The 23,100-nt window shown below is 40.0% G+C and overlaps 1 protein-coding gene across 2 annotated transcripts in view; it reads left to right on the top strand.

The window, feature by feature from the left end:
- The window catches only part of snx19b (sorting nexin 19b), a 42,081-nt gene extending 20,129 nt beyond the window's left edge, over positions 1-21,952 (top strand). For both annotated transcript variants that reach the window (XM_039780456.1, XM_039780461.1), the window contains exons 12-14: positions 14,465-14,649; positions 14,862-14,949; positions 17,534-21,952. In XM_039780456.1, coding sequence (XP_039636390.1) covers positions 14,465-14,649; positions 14,862-14,949; positions 17,534-17,657 — 397 coding nt within the window. In that variant the 3' untranslated portion in view covers positions 17,658-21,952. The remainder of the gene's footprint in view (positions 1-14,464; positions 14,650-14,861; positions 14,950-17,533) is intronic.
- The last annotated feature ends 1,148 nt before the right edge of the window (positions 21,953-23,100 follow it).

Consider the following 23,100-nt stretch of genomic DNA (forward strand, 5'->3'; position numbering starts at 1 on the left):
AGTTGTTTCAAACCTTCGAGCTTGTGAGTGTAACTGGAATTAAAGTCTAACTTAAATTAGTTCAGTTTTGCTTAGAAATCTGCATGTATATCCTTGGTGTATTTCAAAATTGGTCATAATTGTCATTACCAATAAAAGACATTTAAATTGTATTTATGTTCCCGCAGTGTTAGCCAGCACCTGTTTTTATGCACATTTTCAAGCAAGACGTAGAAGTGAGAATGGTGCATATTTTTCAATATCACAGGCAGTTAACCAGCTGGAGCCTGAGCCATGTAGTCCCATCAGAGATTTATGCACTCCATATTCAACTGTGCATTACTCCTGCTTTGTGATTCAAATCACACAGTGATGTACGGAGTGGTGAGGTTACTGAACTTCATTTGTCACTGCAACTGTACCAATGACAGAGACAGCAAGCTAGACCCCATGCTTACTATAATGCAGGATGAACACAGCTCTGAGCATGCAGGAGACAATGACTCAGTAGGTAGTGTTGAAATAAAACAAACGAAAAGTCAAGGCTAGTAGGAATCAGTTAGCAAGCTAAGTTAACTAGCTTCCACTTTCTCAGTGAAATACAAACTTAACCGCACGATGGATCCTGCCACATGTGGAAGGTTGTAAAGGGACAGATATGTTAAAACACTAATGGTTGATCTAATGCTATGTTGACTTGTTGAAAGAGAAAAAGAAAAATTGGCTCTTTTCAACGTTTGTACGATATATAGTATGACTGTACCACAGTAGTGCACCACAAGGTGACAGTGTCTCCAAGCAATGCCAGCCCTCAAATGTCAGTCAAACTGCCATGTAAGCCCTAACAGTTTTATGCTCATTTAAAAAAATAGGAAAAACATGCACAATAACTGCAGTATAATATATAATTATAGTTTATAGGGGTGGTACGGTTCACAAAACCCACGGTTCGGTTCGTATCACGGTTTTAGGGTCACGGTTTTCGGTTCAGTACGGTTCTTATTTTTTCTTTAACACTCCAGAATATACTTCAGCATATAGCTAAAATTAGCATATTGAATGCATGTTGCACAAAACGTGCACACAGTGGCAGTTCTATATTGTTTTATTTCATCATAGGTAACGTGAAATCCAAAATGTTCCCGCGCATCCTCCAGCTCTGGGCAGCCTCTCTCCCACTTGACATTTCTGCAGGTGACGTGACGTGACCTGCAGCGGCACCCCACTCCACTTGAGGAGCGGTCGGCTCGGTGTCTCTCTAAATCTGATGAAAATCTTTTAAACCGACCTTTGTCGATCTGAAATGAAGACAGATTCAGCAACTGCATGGCCTATTTCTCGCTTAAAATGTTTTCAGAAACACGTTTCGGTGAACTATTTTAGTACAATGTGAGATCGTATTCTGACGAAACGCCCATGCGACAGTCTGTTTTGAAATTTGGGACCAGCCAGACCCAGTGTGACGCACATCGTCCAATCAGCTGCCATGGGTTGCGTTTGTCACGCCCATCCCTCTCGTCATTTCCAGTAACTGTTTTAACATAGGTGTCGAAAGTGGGCACTACGGCAGTAAGAGGTTAGTGCACATTAACAGTGTACTGACGAACCGTGCGGTACACACACGCTCCGAACCGAGACTAGCGAACCGAGCGGTTCGGGTGTTTTTTCATGAACCGTACCACCCCTAATAGTTTATATTTCCTTACACAAAAAGTGAGGAGAATTCAAATGCCAGTTTGGCTGTAGCTTTATAGAATTCTCTGAGCAATAATGTTACACTAAATCTGGTCAGTTATCTCACTGATTGACATTCAGTTGCTATTATACGCTTAGGTAAGTTTCACAGTCTGCTGAAAATGGGTTACCAGTCAGTCCAGATGAATTCTGAGTTCTGTCTCTTACTCTCTCAGGGGTCTTCCTCCGAGCTCATATTGGGTTAGCAAAGTCAAGGGCAATGCTCTAGGGGATTTTCCTCCTAGGATTATAGTATGTCACCTGCACTGTCTCTTTCCTGGCAGGACCAACAGAGCATTTGAAGTAATCACTAACACAGAGACTAGCTGGCGAGGTCTCTGCTCTCATGAGTTTGTGTTCATATTAAAACAGCATTGTTGTAATATTCTATATCTTTCTTTCTATCTTTTCTTTATAATCAGTGCTATAGACTTGCTGTATACTTTAAAACAAATGCCAGTAAAGTGGGCACCGACATCTGCAAGAAGTTTCTAAAACTAGCAGGCTGATAGAACAGACTGGTGACATACACATATATTGCAAACGTCTCCTGAGATGATCCAGTGTAGCTTCATACTGTTACACTACATATTTTGTTTAATTTAAGCCACATTAAGCCCACAGGCAGAGAGCAGAACATTGGTTGGGCGCTCTCCTCTTGCTTGAAAAATATCTCTCTGACAGAGTAGAGCTGGAAAACAACTGGTGGTTTTCATGGTAGCAATAATGCTGTACAGTCTAAGACTCTTTGAGACCAAAATCTCTCATATAGAATTACTTGGCATTTGTCCGCTCTAATTGGTTGAAAGCTGTGTGTGTGTGTGTGTGTGTGTGTGTGTGTGTGTGTGTGTGTGTGCTTCTGTGTGTGCTTCTGTGTGTGTGTGTGTGCTTCTGTGTGTGGTTGCATTGGCCAAGGGGAAAAGTAATCTCTTTGGTGATTGCCATAAGACTGCAATGGTGATGGAAGCAGAGACTAAGTTCGATGGATGTAATTGTAGCATAGGCAGGAACCTTGACCTGTGTGTGTGTGTGTGTGTGTGTGTGTGTGTGTGCGTGCGTGCGTGCGCACTGATCTATCTCAGTGTTTGTCTTGTGGGCTAAGATGTGACAAGTGTGGAACCAAGACGGTGTTAATGTAAACCTCTGTGGACCATGTGTGATTCCATTCTGGCTCAGGGCTGTAACTTCACATGTCTGTGTTTTGACCAGCCATGGGGAACAAGGCGCCACGACAGTCCTAATAAAATCAAACCCCGCCATGTACGTGCCACACTCAAACATACACAGAGAAACAGAGCTGACTTTAGACAGCAGGGCAGACAGCTGTAAGACGGCACCATAGCCTGAATGGAGGTAGTTATGTGACGAGCCATGTGCTAGAGGGCTGGACTGAGGTGTATGCCTCGCTGGGAGCAGACACATCACACAGTTAGGTAAAAACAACTGTGCTCACTGCTGACATCTGTGGTGTCCACAACTGCATAGTTTGGAAGTTTGGTCGGTCTCTTTCTTCCTCTGCTGTCTGCAGGAATGGCTCTTTCTGTATGATGAATGAATGAATATGAAATGATGATGAGGATGAATCGACCCTTCCTGTTAAAGTGTTTGCCTTTTTGGCCCCTAGTGTTGGGGACCAATGATCTCATCGTGCCTTTTGCATCTGTTTTTGCATCTCTTGTTGCGGCGGAGTGCCACAATCATTGACGTGTACATGCCGTTGTCTTCACTGAATTTGCCCTTACAGCATACCCGAAGCCCACCACAGATAGTTTTTTACAGTGCATAGTTATATTTTATAAATCCAAATTTTTACTAATTTAGGCAAATAGAGAAATATTAAAGCCCCTGGAAAAAAAGTAACTGTTTCTCTATATACAACATTATATATTCATGACTAAATAAGAAGAAAAAGTTAAAGTTGGGAAAAAAATAATTCAGTTAACTGCTTCATCATGAGTGTGGTCATATTTGACTGACCTGGCAACATTAGACAGAACCAGTCAAAAGAATACAAAAAAAACCACTCAAGATAAATACCCCTTATTGTTCTAACTTGGCAGAACATGTTGTGATCATGTAGGACCCCATTACAATTAGTGATGAGCTGATTGATAAAATATGTTTGCCTTTTAAGGTTTTCCCATGTGAGCTGGACAAAGGATTAGAACCAATAGTCATTTCGAATCATCCGTGGGTCACACAGGCCACAAGCCAGTCATCAACAAGGAGCTGCACACAGTCTGTGGAGTTTGAGAGGCATGCAACAGGTCCTCCAACAAGCAGAAAAGACAGCGTGCAAATAAACTAAGTGTGAGCCATGACGGAGCCAGTGTAAGCAGCTGTATTGACTACAATTAAGTCGTACCTGTTGCGTTTGAGAATGTGAGACAGACGACTGAAGCACATTCAGTGTAAAGAGGGTGTCAAAACACTAAAATTAGCAGTGTGATTTATTTATTTATTTTTGTTTCATGTAAAATTTACATGTTAACCAACCATTACACTTTAATGCACCATTCTGGCTTCTTTTTCTCTGTTAACATTGCTTCACAGCAAACATTTGAATGGTAAAACAAATATCAAAAAAAATCTTTTTGGGTGGGATGCCCAACAAAAACCTGGTGGTGTGGTTTTAGCACATGGTAATTTCATTTAGTAAACACCATCATGCTGCTATATCTAGAAATAGTGTATGTTGTATATAAACAGATGTAGAGTTAATCTTAGTCTCTGCTTCTGTATATAGCCATGACAGTCAGAACAGTTCTGAGTACGGGTTGGCTGTTAATGCTGGACAATTATCACCTCATCATATTGACTGACCTCTAATTTTGTCCCCTGCTTCTTAAACTGAACAGAGCTGGTTTTGGTGAGCACCTGGCACGGACTTTATTTTTGCCACCCAGGGTTTCTTTTAAAAGAAACAATGGAATGTACTATAATTTTAAAAGCTGTATCATGGACATAGGATAACTGCATCTATCAACGTAGTTACGAAAAAAGACAATTTGTTGCAATGTCTGGAATGAATTATTGTTGTTGCAGTGCTCAGTTACCTCAGGATTCCTACTCAATCACTACATCTTTCTCCTGAACCAATTATTAGCAATGATAACCCTATTTGGACAGGATTTATTTCTGAAAAGTAAAATGGATTAGCAGTTCTAATCCTGCTCAGAATGCTCTGTTTTCTTTATTAATTACTGTGCCAAATATCTAGTGTTTTTGGGACATTCAAGTCCCATCAGGACAGACAAGGGTCAAGCGGTACTTCTGCACCACATCTTCAATTACTAACCACGTGTTTTAATTTGGCAATAAATACATTGACACTAATGCGGCTGCTCCTCAATGATGAAAACTATGTCAAAAGATGCATGCCTTACCAAACTCCCTGAAAAAATAAATCCCATCCAAATGGGGCTTCAGGGAAATCAAATGTATTACTTTGTCAAAATATTAGCTAGTTATGTCACCAAGTTACTCTTTAAAGAGGGTACTAGATGGGGCAGGGTTTCTCACCAAAACACATTGTGTGTAGGTAGGGCTGGGCGATATGGAGAAAATCAAATATCACGATATTTTTGACCAAATACCTTGACATCGATACCGCAACGATATTGTAGTGTTGACTGTTGGTGCTTTCACAAAATATTTACCCAATGAGATTTTTGATAAATAACCATTATTAATGTGGATATAATGACTAAGTGGGTAAAGGCAAATCATATAACCGTTACAACAGTCTGGTAAGTTCAGAAAATGACACTTATGCCATATTACGATATCCAAAATCTAAGACGATAGCTAGTCTCATATCACGATCTCGATATATTGCCCAGCTCTATGTGTAGGTTTAACAAACACATTGAATGAAATTCCTTTCTTATCACTTGCAAAGCCGATTCTTTTAAATCTAGTTAGGCCAGGTGAATAGCGTTAAAACACTGGTAGGAAGGTCTATTTTGTTGCTGGTGTGGTTGTCCGCAAGCATGAGATGCAAACAAAACTGGGACCTGCGCTTTAAAAGATACAACTAAAGGTACATTGTGGCATGAAAACCACCACATGGCACCTTTACGCATAACTTGCTCGGGCACCCTGAAGACTTGAGATTCAAAAATATAAAGGACAAAATGAGCCTTTCCATTAGTCCCAGACACTTGTCATTTTTGCCATGCTCTCATTCACTACTAGCACAGCTTCTAGTTTCAAGATATCATATTGTGTCATGGTGTGTTCATATTAGGAAACTCAGCGGTGTCCTTTTACCCAGGAATTCTTTAGCCACGGTCATGTGCAAAGCTCATCACATGACTCCTGTCTGCCCTCACTGTCGTGTCCACCTCATGACTGGGGATTCCTCCTTATTGCTCACAAGCTGCAGATAAATGATCTCATCTGTGGAGGATGTAAATTGTTTTCATGATGTCCATGTTCTCCTGCTGTTGTCTTTTAATGTAAGACTTTGATGTAAGACATTTACTGACAGTGGAACTTTTAATGGGAACCGGGGTAAACAGTACAAATTCCAAGTCGTTACAGACTCCCCTCAGGACTGAGGTCACAGTTAAGCAGGTTTCTTGTACGGTGGCAGAAAGTCGCTACCGGTTGGTTGCATTCTCCCTAATGGAAATCTGCGCTCATTTACACCTCTATAAATCGATTATTCAGATCATCAACCAAGATACATTGCATTATTTGACAAAAAGCTATTTAAATAGATACAAGCCTGTGTGCCTGGATCTTGAGTAAAGATAGAATAGAGGGTTGATACAATATGTGGACTAAACCAACTGCGAATGTTGTATTTAGGATGATAGAATATTAATATTAATTTAAGATTAAAGAGCAGCTAGAAAGTGGGGTGAGAGAGAGCGGATGACACGCGGCAAAGGGCCACGGTTCAGATTTAAAACCCGGGCTGCTGCCAAGGACTCAGACTACAAGGGGCACACGCTCTACCGGGTGTGCTAGAAGTTGCCCCAAATACGCTCCTATTTTAATCAATCCAGCTGTCTAGACAGGTCACGTAACAGCTCATGTTTCACTCATGATACGTGTATATGCACATAAACGCATCCTGAGGGTATTTTTAAGCTTCAAGCGTGTTTTCTTCCATTTTAGTGTGTTATAACAGTGATTGTGTACTGGACTCTGCAGTTGAGATCTGGTATTTTAGTGTACCACTACCAGTCTGCAAGCAAAAAGATGGATTTGTTCAATGTGCCATCTCAATGATTTAAACAATGAGTTTAATTTTGTCCTTCTTACTGGGAACCACACAATACGTTAAGTATAGTAAGATAAAAAAAAAAAAAAAGTGGATGGTGCACAAAGACTGAGTTATCAGATAGGGAGTACACCTTTCCAGGGACTTAATGTTTTCATCACATTTGATGCCATTACAACAGAAGTTCAGACCATTGGCATGTAGAGTGAAATGTGTTGTTCAGTATCAGCACTAACATAAATCTTTATACTAGCAACAATGATTGCAGATCCAATTCAGAGAAGCTTTTGTGTGTTCATCCTGTTGAGCTCTGAAAAGAAGGATTTTATTTGTAGGTCTGTTACTCAAGAGACTCTGCCTGGAGCTCAAACATATGGAGGTAATTTAAGATAACAGACAGACCTGTGTATGTGAGCGTGATGCACACAGACCACAGCCATTGGAAATGTGTTTATTTGCTGTTTTAGACTCCACATCCTGCCTGCATAACTACAGTCTGAGTAAATGTCTTTTAAATCCTAAAAAAAGTGTCCCTCTGCACTAGAGCCCGACCGATTTATATCAGGGTTCTGATATCATCAGCCAATATTAGGCATTTTCCAAACTATCGGTATCTGCATTTATAATGAATATTTAAAAAATAAAATAGAAACGGACGAAAACACCCTTCAACCATGTTATGAGTGTTGGCGTTGCATAGTGTGTCCACGAGAGGGCGCTCTACAACGTCCCTGTTGGCAACACTCGTGTTTAACCCTTTAAGTTTCATAGCTTAAGTTTGTATTTTTATACATTTTGTTTATCAGAACTGTTCTGTTGTGACAATAAAACAAACAAGTTTATTTTTAAACTGCATTATCATATTATTTTAGTTAGGACTCATAAATGACTACAAATAACTAATGTTAGGAAAATCTGTTTATGTTTTGTTACATGTTTCTGGATTTAAAAAAAATATATACATCTGCCGATATATCGGAATATCGGATTTTTAAATCACCAAATATTTGTATCGATATTTAGCCTAAAAAATCCTTTATCAGCTGGGCTCTACTCTGAACCTATAGTGTAGATAGTTTGAGGGAAAACATGCCTGGAAGAGACATGGTGTCCAGTGAAAATTAATGCTTTTATTAATGTCAGATAAAACAGGCAACATGTAGCTTCCTTCCTATCGTCCAGCTACAAGGTGTATCAGTCTATTATGTTTTCCCCTCTCTGACCGGTTACATTATTATTAAATCTCAGATTAAATTTTATTCATTGTGCTTTTTCTTTGAACCAATATTATTTCACAATTTCCACCAGCAGCTATGGACATTTACTGTATTGCAAGTTGAGGTGCAAGTGTTTAGCCCTTTACGGACATAGAACAGGAAACATTTCTGTCCTCATTTATCTGTTAGTCCCTTAGACACTGGTGATGTCTAAATGCTCATTACAATTTTATTTAGACACGACAGCATAGTTACTGAATAATACACACAATATGTGCAACATTTGGCACCTGGTCTGCAGGAGGGAGGGTTTGCAACAACGTGTTGAGTTCAAACGTTATCAAGGAGAAAGATAATATTGGGTTTTCTTACAGGCTGCAGCAATGATTAGCCTGGCTCCGTCCTCCTACGTACTTACGCTCAATTTTCATTTCCCTTCAATACTACGTCTGGGTTCGCGGTATAGTCTTGGGTTTTCTCCAGCCAAATTTTTGGAGGTCCAATCAGCGAACAGAGGGAGTGGCTGAGAACAATAACGTTGAGGCTGTACGCTAGAGTTGCGGCGGAGAAAGATGCGAGCGAAGCCATTCGGTCCGTTGTGGCAATGCCGCAGAATATCCAGAAGTTAAAGCCCGAGCAACAACAATCTCTGCTGAGTTGTGTTGGTGGCCATGATGTTGTGACCCTCCTCCCCACGGGGTTCGGGATAAGTTAGATTTTCCAGCTCGCTCCTTTAGTGGTGAAGGAGTTGGCTAAGGCTAACGCTAGCAATGCTAATGCTAAATATAAGCCTTGACGGTCTCCCCTCTTGTTGCAGCGCTATGGTGCTGTGGGTCTCGGTTTCTCTCGTGCACGTGCACGAGGACACACATGCACCAACCAATCGCACGCTATTCTGATCTACTGATCTACAGGTGGCGGTACCACGCCAGGATAGGCTGCAGCAAAGGCAGGGAAGAAGACTGCAAGCTGGTTTACAATGCAGAATTTCAAAGACTTAAAAAAAATAAAAATAAAAAGCTTTGCAAACTTTTTATTTATAAGGACGTGTGCTCGCCGTGTTTGTTAGAGCTCAAGGATACACACAATGTGTTTGGTTAGTAACCGTGAATGTAAACATAACTCTTGTTTATTTATAAGAAAACTCCACAGGGCACCTTTTAAGTTTGGGACTCTCATTTAAATTCTATTTGCTCACATGCATGTAAAGCATGTAGCTGGATTGTTATTCATTCATCCATGCAGTTCAAATGGAAATTGTAAATATACTGAAGGGAGGGAGTGCTGGTCTGATTACTTCTGTTTACCTCTTTTGTCCTCACAAGTGTGAAAAACGTGCATAGACTGATCTGATCTGAAGAATCACCTCCACTTAATATTGGTGCATTCGCAGTGTTTCCTGGTTTATTACACAGATTTGAATTTCATTATGCATATGTGCACAATTGAGTGATACATTCATGACAGCATAATCAATTAATCAACATTTATTTATATAGGCTTTTACAGCAACCAGCAGGTATTCAAAGTGCTATACATCAAGGACCAAGATTAAAAACAAGACATTCAGTAAAATGAGAAAAGAATAAAACATAACATACAGTAAAAATGTTACATAAAAGCAGGAGGAGGAAGAAAAGAAAAATGTCACTGCGCTACTATGTATTAAAAGCTATTCTAAATAAATACGTATTGAGGTTACATTTAAAAAAGGTCTACATTTGTAATAGGGCTAATGTCAGCAACTGCAAAGCGCGATCGCCCTACAGTTTGTACCTTGACCTTGGAACTTCTGAAATAAGTTGCTTGAAATAAAAAAAAGAGAGAATATTACTACTGAACAATAAAACCACAGATAATACTGATATGAAGCACGTTTTCCTACTTTGTTCCTCTACCTTGGTATTTGGTATGCAGGTCATTGTGCCACAGTGACATGTTGTTGGCTTTCACTTCGGAAGGTCGGCAGCAATAGAGGTTGCCACTTTGTAGCTATCAATGTTGAAAAATAAAACTGCACATCTGCGTCTTTTTAACTTGCTCTTACAGTGCAGCCATGATTATAATGAAAAGTTCCTGCTTTGCCTTGACAAGTTGCTGCCAGGTATTCTTGCCTGGTATTTGATATTACCATTATTTCATTATCTTGATCATATTCTGATTGGCCTCAGCAGATGGAAACTTAGCCTGGAACATTTTGAGTAGTCCGTCCGCTGCGTGCCCTCAATTAAATCAGATCCCGGAGCAGATCGTGTCAGCATGTTAATTTAGACTGAAGTGTGAAGCATGATTAGGACACTCTGTTTTTAACCAGTGAATTTGTTTCTGTTTTTAGGAACATAGCGCATGATTCCTGCCATAAACACAGACGAACATTACGGGAAAATAAACTATTTTTATCTGCTCCCATTTCTTGATGGTCCTTTAAGACACGTTCATGGTCTGCTGTTGTCTTTTTTTGTGGTGTTGATTATTTGTATTTATGACAGCTATAATCTTTATTTGCTTGGCATGTGCAAGGCTTTGAAGGGAATTAAATTGTGCATTTTATGTGTTGATAGCTAAAGCCATACAGGCTATGGTAGGGTTTTGTTTAGCATTCATTTGCATGTGAAATAGTAACTGTGCCCCGTAATAATAGTCATTGAAATTTATAACTCTGCACTTTTGTCACACAGGGATGTGTGTGTGTGTGTGTGCATGCCCATGTCACATGTGTAATTAATTTAAAGTAGCATTTTAGCTTCATCAAATATTAGGCAGCCTTATAGCTAGCAGTTATGTTATCTTTCTTCTGGACAAATGAGACACGCTAACATAACTCGAGCCAACACACATTTATTAAATGACAATGTGTATTTGATCTGAACCAAGGCCAGTCTGCTGTAGTCTGAAAAGCAGTCGCTCATCAACCTCCTCTGCCAACTTAGACAGTTCATTATTTGTGTCACTCACTTGTCCAAATGTGTATTGGCTTCCCTTCTCGTAGCTCATACAGCAACCCAACCTGACTCCTCAGACTCTGTCACTTTTTCCACTAATTGTTGCTTCAATAGTGTCTCCCAGTCAAAATCTAAAACGTCAAAATGAATGTGTGGCAGTCACTGAAGCACGGCAAGCCCTTAAGGAATGATAACATTTTTCTTCTGCAACAGCATGTAACCATCAGGAGATTTAATCATTCTAAAGATTTACAGTCGGAGCACTAAAGTGACTGGAATCCCTGACAAACTCTATATTAGTCCAAATAATGTCTCGGTTTCTTCAGCTCGTTTAGTGTGTCTGGCTGTCAGTGACTGTAGGTCTCAGTGTCCATATATTCCTGTTTGCGTTGGCCAGTCATAACTCAGTGTGATTTAGTGAGCTTGTCTCTGACTGGTATGAGCTGGTGAAGGGACAAACTTCATTGTCCACCTGCTGAGCTTTAACCAGCCTTGTCCAAAATACACTCTTGTTACTGGGGGTGAGGCTAGACTTCAGTGGGAAGGACGGTAAAGTTGCATAATTTGCAACATTATCTGTGTTTGTGCATGCGTGTGTAGAATTTATTTTCATAACAACCTCATTTATTTCCCTTTTTAATCTTTTAAACTTAGATATGCCCTCAAATGTCAAAATCAACATGAAAGTTGAATTCATGCTTTTGCGTAAGGAAATAAACTTTAACAAACAAATAAACTGTAATTAACTATAATTATGCTGCAGCATTGGGCATATATTAAAAATTTTTTTCAAAAGAGAATAAAACTGGTTTACATATTTGTGGCGACAGTGTCTAAGACTCGAGCCTCTGAATGAGTGTTTGCCCTGGCAGCAGTTGACTGGCTACTGACTTATAGCCATGTATCCTACGAATGTTGATACAAGATGGTTTTCCCCCACTTTTTTAGCAATCCCAAATAGCACTGGTTTATAATTCAGCTTTGAAAATACGGTAGATGTTGGCAATCCAGCTTGCTAACGTTAGCACTGATTCCAATGTTGTTTTAACATCTGCTGAGTCATCGGCAGCTCAGGCACTCAGAGCTAGCGTGAGCGCTCTCTCTTTTACGGTTGCACTTGTGTGACCATACTGGGCCCCGGCTGGTTAATTGCCTATGTTTGTTGAAATTGAATTTGTAAACGGGTTGCCCCGTTACCTAATTATTACATAATTAATTGAGTTCAGTGTGTTTTTCCACTGCAGTTGTACAACTTGAGGAATCGCATATTGTAAAATACTTTACCATCTTTATTAAGGATTTGGCATCACTTATGCGCTGTTATAAAATACTAAGGGATACAAACATGTAATATAGTGGAAACCAAAAATTGTGGTTGGCACAACTTGTCCATCCATACGTAGCTTCTCTAAGTGCAGCAGTGTGGTAGCTGGCCAGAACAAGCTAATAAAATAACTTCATTAGGGGCCACGAGAAGTCTGCATGGTGTTACATTTTTAGGGTCTGTTAGTCCTGGAAAACTCTCACAGTATCTGGAATGATCTTATTCAAGGCCTTAAATTGTCTTAAACAGGGGTTGATGCTTAGACTGTATAAGTGAACTTAATGGCCCTGACACACCAACCCGATAATCGGCCGTTGGACAGTCTGGCGATGTCAGTGACTCGAGTCTGTTCGGTGTGTTCCGTGCCGTCGTCCGTCGGAGGAGCTGTCGGCCTTCATTTTGGCCGACCTGACTTGCTGGGTCGGAGGGCGGGCAGTCAGACTCGCTCCACCAATGGAATGCTAACCTGGAAATAACGAGTGATAAACGCCTCTCAAAATCTGACTAAAATCTTTTAAACTGACCTTTGTCGATCTGAAATGAAGACAGATTCAGCAAATGTATGGCCTATTTCTCGCTTCACATGTTTTCAGAAGCACGTTTCAGTGAACTTTTTTCGTAAAATACGAGATCGTATTTTGAAGAAGCCGGCATTACTATCGGCTGGAGAAGACCCACGTGACGCGTTGTCATTTCCGGTTAAAATATGTTGTATTACGTCTCGTACGCTCAGGACAGCGTCGCTTCGGTGTGTTCCAAGGCACTTTTTGGACCTCGGGGAGCTGACTGATCGGTCCGACTGCCTTTTGTGCCAACGGTCAGCCGTCGGGTTGGTGTGTCAGGGGCTTAAAACATCGCGATCACCCCCTGGTGGCTGGCTGCATTATAGGTCATAAATCCCTCCCCCTCCATATTAGCGGATGGGACATGGACCAAACAAAAAAAATCAAAGGACACACCAAATACATTTTCCCAAAGATGGTTTCGGTCTTATCACTCTCATGTTTGTTCAAGTGTTCGTTATTCGGATCGATTTGGTTTTTATTAGTTATTTGATGCTATAAAAACAGGGTGAAAAGTCCTGATTGACAGCTGCAATTGACTCGCAATTGGTCACGCGGGTGTATTGGCGGGACCTCGACATAGCGGCTCCACCGCTCGTTCACTACTCTAAGGACAGGTGTTGCGAATTAGCCATGGCTATGAACACTGTGATACAGGCATCGGATTGTTCTTTATGTAATAATCTATGTTTTTTTTTGTATCTGTCCCTATTCAAATAAACAACAAATAAACTACTGTGCAGACTTTAGCTCCAAAATTACAAGATGGCGCCATCAGTATCTGGGATATTTTGGGGGGAGCGAGTGGAGACCCCTAAACCATCTTTATATACAGTCTATGGTCTTGAACACAACAATTTTATATACACTTAGTTACATTGTTTTCATTAAGACTACTTCCAAATTGCTAGTATCTCCTACAGGTTAATGCCTTAGACTCATACAATGCTTAAATACTTGAATCTAATTGAGATGTTGTTTTTAGCTTTTACGCTTTAAATAATCCCCTTATCCCGTCTGGATGATGACTGGCTGTGTTTTCACCCCTCAGACGGTAAATCTTGGCGTGAAAAAGATCAGGTCCAAACGAAAGTGCAACATCCTCCAGCTACACAGAGCCTATTGAATTCCCTCATCACAAGACCTTAAATCCAGCAGTTATGTGAAAGACTTGAGGAAAATGGGCCCAGTTTGACCGTGCCAGGTCAGACTCCTCTGCTTCAAATGAGTTTCAAATCCGCGTGGGAATGCAATGAGTCATAGGTTAGATTTGAAGGGATTGGCTAGTCTGAAGCCAGGATCATTCGGTACTGCTCAGGTCAGGCATGATGACAAGGTCACAACACATTGACTGACCTTAAAGTCTGGAGGTTAACCAACTGTTGCCAACGTCATTGAACTTTGAAATGAGATACAACTGAGAATAAACTGTGCTAACTCAAAACCACTGTTTGTGTGTTTGTTAATTTCAGATGGCTGGATGTGAGCGTAGCCAACCTGACATGCCCTGCATACTGGGTGGTGTACCTGCAGGTCATCCAGGAGTCTGTGTGGCCAGGAGGAGCTCTGCCTACGGCCCCTCAACTTGAACGCAGCCAGCAGCAGAAGGACAGTACCAGGCAACAAGCCTTACACTGTCTGATGAGACTCCTACCAGGTACATGCCAATATATATTATCAGATTTCATGCTTTCTAATATCACTATCAGCCTCAAAACTCCAGCATTAGTATGGCCCTACTGTAAATGATGCTCTAATTCTAGCAATAAAATGAGTTCCTCATCTTATAATCATGAGAGAGGAATAGACACACACAGCAAACAGCTGGTTATAGTGTTATAAGTGTCCTCTGTGTCTTTGTGTTTCTAGATTTGATTTCAGACATGTTGGGCTCAGAGAAGTACAAACTCAGCTGGCAGACTGCACTGGACTCCCTTCAAGACCCCAACATTAACAGGTGAACATACACTATACACTCAATGACCACTTAATTACATTCAGTTGCCTTTTTAGGTGCCCAGAGCACTGAACACCAGTGCTTTGGGGATGCATAGAGAAGGGGGGGGGGGAGAAGCAGCCCCTTTGCACCCCTTTTTCATACACACTTGGATATGTCTCATCACTGATAAATGTCCATTAATTTGCTTATAAATCATAGAGAAAAAATGTTTTTATAACTTAAGATCTTTCCAATCTGATCAAAAGCAATCCAGTGGTTGTCTGTATATACATTGTTGCAGTATAAAAAGGCAGAACTGCTCATTTAGCATGTTTTTCCATGATGCAAATTCTTCAAAAACTGTTAACAAAAATAGGCAACACAAATGGGGCTTAAAGTGTAGAATACATATGATTGCCCTGTGTTGAAAACAATTGAAGACAACTTTCTTTCTAAAAGAAATTGCTGAGTAGCGCAGCCTATTCTGAAAATACAACAATAAATGTAATGTAGTGCTCCAGGACAGCCACTGATTAAAGTAAATCTTTGTACCTCCACACACCCCCCCCACCACCCAGCTGTTCTCTGACACTAGGCAAAATGAATCCACATTTCAGACCATGTGATGATTTCCACTCTTTAGTCTTCTAGTTTAGTGATTACTGTAGCCTTTTATTTTGTTCTTAGCTGACAGAAATCAAAGCTGGCACAGTCTTTATATGCAGTAACCAATTCATTCACAGAGGTGCTTCTTCTGCTGTTAAATACGTGTGGCCATTCTTCTCTGGCCCCTCTGTGCTTATTTTTGCTTACCCCATTCTCAGCAAACCGCAAAATAATCGGAGGAAGTGTGTTTCTATTGATAATGGCGCATCTAGCAACAATAATGGCATCATGCCATTCACCGAGCTCACAGGTCATGTCTACTTTAATGTTAAAACAATACCTGATGATCCTCTTGAATCTGACTGCATGCACGTATACTCGGGTGCAGCCACATGTTTGCTGTTTGGAGGTGCTGGTTTTTGTTAACAAGCAGGGATGTCTAATCCAGTGGCCAGGGAGTGGACGTGCTTACTTGCACACAGACACAGAAAAAAGCTCACCGGGAATCATACAGTGTGGATTAGTTATATACTAGACAACAGACAGTTGTGTAAACAGCTGGAGAGGACGTATAAAAAGAGATACAGATGTAGAAACAATCTGTGGCTGAAATCCGTTAGCTCCACCTCATGTGGTGTTATGATTTGATATACGGAGTCCCAGACAAACATCAGGATGCACTGAACAAAAGCAAATATTGAAAACTCTTCACTTTTTCCTTTAATTTGTTAAAGACTTCATTCAAATATCGGCTTTGATTAAAGGAATACGCCACTGTTTGTTGAAATAGGGTTATTCACCGTCTCCTCTATATTTATATAGGTGGGCAAATGCATTTTTGTCTCAGTGCATGCATTGTCTTAGTCCGCTGGCGCTAGCTTAGCTTAGTGTAATGAATGGAATCCTTTGTTGCTGTTAGCATGTCGTGAGTAAAAGTGACCCAACAAAAACAAAACCTAACTACTTCTTGTGGCCTGCGTATTCACAATGAGTAAAAATAGCAATGCAGATTAAGACTAGACAATTTCCTAGGTAGATATTGACTTGGACTATATTGGGTGGAAGTAGGCTACAGCTGAAGCACTGCTACTCGGGCACAGAGATATCGGAGGCCGCGGAGCTCCACGACCGGTGCAAAGTCACTGTTTCTGGGTTACTGGACAACCAAATGCCACTGCCCTAACTGAGCTACACGGGGCTCCGCAGCAGGCAGCCGCGGGCTCTGCGGCCGGCGCAAAGTCACTGTTTCTGGGTTACTCGACAACCAATATTACGTATTCCTTTAAGGCTTTTCTTACATGGTTACTGAATTTTGCCAGACAGCGAGCTCTTCAAGAAGTCTCACTGGTTCCAACTTGTTCCATTGATAATGATGGAGCTCCTTGTACTCATTGGTTGAGCAATGCTTTCTCAGTTCTGTGTGAGAGCCTCCTGAACCTTGTCCTGACATTGACTGTGAATTCAGGCACATTAAATTGACAGGTATGTGCCTTACTAAATTATATCCAGTTAGTTTAATATGTCACATATGGACTCTGTCATTTGGAAAATTTCATATTACCAAATGTTTAGGTGAACCACTACCAAAATTGGATTAAACAGTCATAATTTATAATTTAACAATCTTAAATCATTAAGTCATTTAAGTTACCATTAGTAATTTGATGTATGTTGTCTTATCTTTCCAGTTTACTTGACAGCATTTTATCAAGTGTCATTTTATCGGCCATCTTTTACTCTTCAGTCTAAACTGGTCATATATTGGCAAGCTGTTCAGTTCAATTTTATTTATAGTATCAAATCATAACAGGAGTTATCTCAAGACACTTTACAGATAGAGTAGGTCTAGATAGTGTGATAAACTCAAACAGGTTACAGAGCTCCGAGTCTAACCAAGGAGGCCTCACATCAGTTTTTATAGCATCTCTTCACCCAGTCTCATTCACATTAAGTTGCTGAAGAAAAGATGCTGACTGCTGGTCCGGTGTTCCCTCAGACATCTGGTCTACTGCATATTTGATCTTCTGCTGGAGTTCCTGGTTCCTGAAATACCTGAGGAAGATTTTCAGAGGAGCCTGTTGCGTACCCTCTCCAAGAACCCAGAAAAGCAGCTGGCATGAGAAGAAACCCCAAAGCAGCCCCTGCAACCCCCAGTTTTAGCACTGCGACAGCGAGGCCGCTCCTGTTCTACTAATGTTCTGCGATGAGAGTGTAAGTGAAGGTTTCATGCGAGACTGAATATTCTCTGTCCCCACTTTAAATTCCTGAGTTACCTCAAGCCGGTCTTTAATTGCGTGTTGATGTGTTGACATATGAGGCTGCTTGAACACGGCGTCCTGTATAGACACACACACACACACACACACACACACACACACACACACACACACACACACACACACACACACACACACACACACACACACACACACACACACACACACTTTAACACACACTTTAACACAAACTACATTTGAAGCAGCTTTGATTACATGAGAGAACCTGGTTTGTGTTTGGTCTGAGAAGTTGTCTGACGTGCTGGTCAGATCTAAACATGTGGCAAAGCCTTCTCCAATCTCCACATCAGGCCTCTTCCTGCTTGCGAAACTCTCCGGCTTTGACTAAACTCACTTCAGATGGTCTTCGCACTCTGCCCTCATCCCCTCTCGCCGTTTCTGGGTAGAAACACCTGTTGTTCTAATCTGGAGAAGCAGGATTTGCCCTTTCCTTCAACTTAAATCTCAAAATGCCTTATTGGGATTTAGCATCACTGTTTCTATTCTCTGTTGACCCATTCTTTAACATCCCACTGGCTTTGTATCAAGCCACACATGCGATTCTGACATAATGTGAGCTATACATCCTAAATCTGAGCCTTCCCGAGGGATCACATGTATCTGGCAGTGATTTTTAACCTGCAAATGGTCCAGGTGTAGAAAAAATACTTGCTGTAGTGTGGTGAAGAGTTGGCCATAACATATTTTACTGGCTTCACAGATGCGTCACAGTTCCTTTAACAGGCCCCTGTGAGAATTATCTGTGCAGTTAATGTCTAAATCATATAATAACTGGGATCCACAAAAACAGGTATATGAAGGATTGACCTATGGTGTTGGTCTAGGTCCATTCAATAACGTAAACAGTGAACTGCTGGAGTCTCACTTACTTTTAGTGGTATCTGTTTATGCTTTCCAGTCTCTGTAAATGTCTGCCTCCACCCCCAAAACAATATTGTTTAATTTGTGGTGATCACAGCATTCCAGAATTAAGTTAAAGAAATTCAGTAGCAATGTGTCCCAGTTCCTCTGGAAAATCCACAGACCTCACTGTGGACAATTTTCACTAGAACTACTTTTGCTGAGGAAAATGTCCCTATGTGTGGATCAACACAGTAGATTAATACAGTAGAAGAAGCGACACGTGTTACTAATAACATTAACAATGGCTCTGTTCTATTCAAGTGTCCCAGTAAGTCATGACAGTGTGACAGCTAATGGGCCAGTACAGGTTTCCCCCCAGTAAATTGGTTAGCGGAGATTGATGCAAACAACATGGAGCTACTGTCATGCAAACTTTAAACCAACTTGAACCCGGCACTATTTAGTAAAACCAGCTGGTCACTGTCAAAATTCCTTTCAGCCTTTTTGTCTGATTGGCAGTGCCACATTTCGTTTTTCCTCTCACATTTTTCTTCTCCACCTGAAAAGTCACATATTGAGTTATTTGCCTCAACTTTTCACAACGTGTAAAAGGATGGTTTCCTTTTTTTCCCCATCATTGCAAACTGTTTTAATGAATTACCCCAAAAGTGAATGTGCAATATGATCAGTCAGTCGTCCTTGCCACCTGATGAGCTGATTTAGATTCTGATGTGTGTATATATATATGTAATACATTATCCCGGGCCTCCACCTTTGCTGCCTGAGGACCATGTAGTCAATAACTGTGGTCATTCATCCTCTACTCACCATAGAAACCACGTGAAGAGAGTTTTAGCGGTGTCACCACACAGTCTACAGTCATTTTAAACATATGGTTTAAGGTTTTTGCACTTTTGGACATCTGCCTTGGCATCTTACTGCCTTCATGGTCTAACACAACAATCAGCGCTTATTTCCCTGTTGGAAAAAGACAATGAACAGAAATATTTTGTACCGAACTGAAAATATCCAAAGTATGTCACAACACAGATGATCCTTCATATCTCCATCACAGTGTAGCCCTAACGTCTCAACACAGACTGTCTTAAAATACTGCTTAATCTTCATTTGCAGCTGGCCAGAATGGCGATGTCATCCAGAGTAAATCAGAGTTCCAAAATGTTACAGCATGACTTTAATTTGGCGAAGTTGTTATGTGAATTGTAATACTGCATAATTTTGTATTAGTATGGAGTCCAGATATGCAGTATTTTCTCATTTAAAAAGCATCAAATGTCAAAATATGTCGCAATCTGCATATTCAGTTAAATTGTGGGAGTCTGATGTCAAGTTTGAAGATTTTTACATTTCATCTTCAGTAAAAAAAAGAAGTTAATGTTCTGTCATTCCAGTGTTTTGCACTTATATCCTGGTTTAGTGGTCTCATCCTTGTCTTAACGTCCCTTTTTCCCTTTTCATTGTGTAAATTTGTGATTCAGCCTATTTATTAACCTATTTATTTGCTTGATTTACTAATTTATGATTTTTTTCAAGATGCCCATGGTGACAAAGAGTAGCAACCTCGCTTACTAAGTGCTTTTAATTGGATTTTGCCTTACAAGGTGACTTGATGAAGTTTGGTCTGCCTGTGCTGCAGTAATGCAGCTGCAGCGCAGCCACTGACCCTGCCTTAGTAGAACATAAGCACCCAGTTCCAGCTCTCTGTAGTCAAATTGTTTAGTTACTGTGTCAAATTGAATGCTGAATGTTAAAGCTGTTACAGTTATTTGTTGTGAAGAGATTTTCTTTGGCTTGCTGATGAAGGAATCACATGTATGTTGCCATGTGCAACAGACAAATTACACCATACATGTTCTCTTATCGACTGCTCAGTGGATTGCCACCTTGACATAAAATATGTCATTATAACGTCAACAGAACATTTTGCTTTAACGTTTATGTTGTAAGAAGATATTTTTCATGTTATATTTTTCTTTTCTTGTTATGTCAGAAAAACTAAACAAAATCAGTGTATCATTCAAAGAAGTGTTCAAGATATATTTCTTGTTATAAGTGGTGTATCTATGGAGAAACATTTAAGTCCCATGCTTCATGTACGCCATGATTAATTCGCCAAGTCTGTTTCCATTGTACATTGTTGCATTTTGTTTTTATCTATACACTAACGTTTCCACCTCAACTAAGCGTAAAAAAACCGTTTTAGAGATATTTCGATTTTTTTGAGTTTCCACTCAGGGTTTTTTATGCGCAAATTAAAAATGTGCATAAAAACAGCTGGATGGAAACACCCCTTATGTAACTTGATTTGTAATATTTATTATATATATATATATATATATATATATATATATATATATATATCATATCATATCATATCATATCTCTGGAATCTCAGCGGTCTCAAAAAATTCTACATTCCTACAAATGTCAATGTGATTTTGAATGTTTTCTTACTTCTGGAAAGTAAGCACTGTGAAAAGTTCCCACCTCTGATACATAAAACATCCTGTTTGCATCAATTATGTTGTATGGTTGCATATGTAATAAGCTAACCTATCATGTTGCAATGAGACACGTTTTTTGTTTTAATGAGACATGTTTTGTTGTGTGTAATGTGGTTTTGATACAACAAGACAAAGGATGATGTTGCACGAGAAGTTCCTTGTAAAAACAATTGTGGTACGTATGCAAAAAGTTGTCATAATAATGAACAAAAAAACATAAACAGGATGTTTTTAAAAGCAAAAAACAAGATAAAAAAAAAAAAGTATCACATGAATTTGTAATGATGGCAGACATATGCTTCTGTACTTATCTGCTTTAATAGATGTAGATGTTATGGTATTCATGGGGGAAAAATGCACAGTCCTGTTTTTCTTTGGAACCTCACATTTATTCCAAATGTTAATTAGAGCAGCCAGTGTTTTATAGACGGTTACAATATAGACCGTAAAGCTTTGTCTGTTTTAGAGAAGTATATGACATTGTACAGGTCCACTGTAATCCTGTTCTCTATTACCTTTGCACTCTTTTTCACCCTTTTGTCTTCTTTTCTATCAGATCCTGAGTCTTGTGTTTATCTAAACTGTCACTTGTAGACACGTGGAGTTGTGTTGTGCTACATGTTAACACTGTGAATCTGTCTCCATTTGCTAGCACAGATTGGGTCACAGTATTGTAAACACGTGCTGGTTGTTCGTGAGCATATTTGCAAAAACAATAAAGTTACAAAACATGACTTATTAAATCGTCAACTGTTGTTCACACTCATTATTTTCTTGGCCTGAGGTGGGTACATTTTACAAGAGGCCGGAGAGCTGCTCTGTTATCTTTTATGAGATTTTACTTAAAATGTATCCCAGGCAGCTGTCTCGAGGTTCACCACAAATGTACTCAGCCTTCTTCAAGTTCATGTATGCCAGTGGTTCTCAACCTTTTTTGTGCCAGCGCCCCCCTATCCATTATCCAGGTCCCTACCGCCCCCCATCAAATATTATGTAGGCTAAATGCCCCGAATATTAATGATTATGCCCCAATATAGGCCTATTATTGTTGTTACTATTGTTATAAAAAATAATCAAAAAAATCAAATCATTGAATGACAAACAACACATGTATTAGTTTCCCAGGTATCAAAAAGCCATGTGAATAGAAAATATATATATTTACAGGTTTTAAAGAAAAATGCAACCATTTGACATTCAAATTAAATAACAGCAGCCAATCAGAACGACTAGATATGTAACATTCAAACTATAATTAGGTATTATCAAAAGGCCTGCTGCATGGTGTGAACCTCAGCACCTTTAGAAGATGACTATAATTTGAATGTCCTTTTTTGTTTGTGAAGTTACCTTGGGTGTCATGAAATGAGCTTTAAATAAAATGTATTATTATTATTATTATTATTATTATTACAAACACTAACAGTAGCCAATCAGAAACAGCTAGCAATTTAACATTCAAATCTAGTTTTCATTCAAATCTAAAATCGAACTGTACCAACGGAAAACAAGCTGGCACTTATCAAGGGGTAAAAGCAGAAGGATCACACACACACACACGCAAGCACGCACGCACGCACACACACACGCAAGCACGCACGCACGCACACACACACACACGCACGCACGCAAGTATTTTGGTGATGACAAACGACTTGAAGAACGACACCTACTGCCGAATGGAAATAAGTTTACAACCTTTGAAAGTTAGTGAGAGACGTTTTTTAATGCTTAGAAGAGTCTAGCTATGTTTGCTATCGCCTGTCTTGCGAGTAAATAGCAGAAATAAACGTTTGGAGTAAACGCCCCCCCACATCGCGCTGTGTTTTGAGGAGGTGTGAGAGTCCCGTACAGTAAACAGTGACATCACTTCCTCTATCGCTTCCATAAGAAAGTTT

The sequence above is a fragment of the Perca fluviatilis genome, chromosome 2 (assembly GCF_010015445.1).
Source record: "Perca fluviatilis chromosome 2, GENO_Pfluv_1.0, whole genome shotgun sequence".
Classification (NCBI taxonomy): Eukaryota; Metazoa; Chordata; class Actinopteri; order Perciformes; family Percidae; genus Perca; species Perca fluviatilis.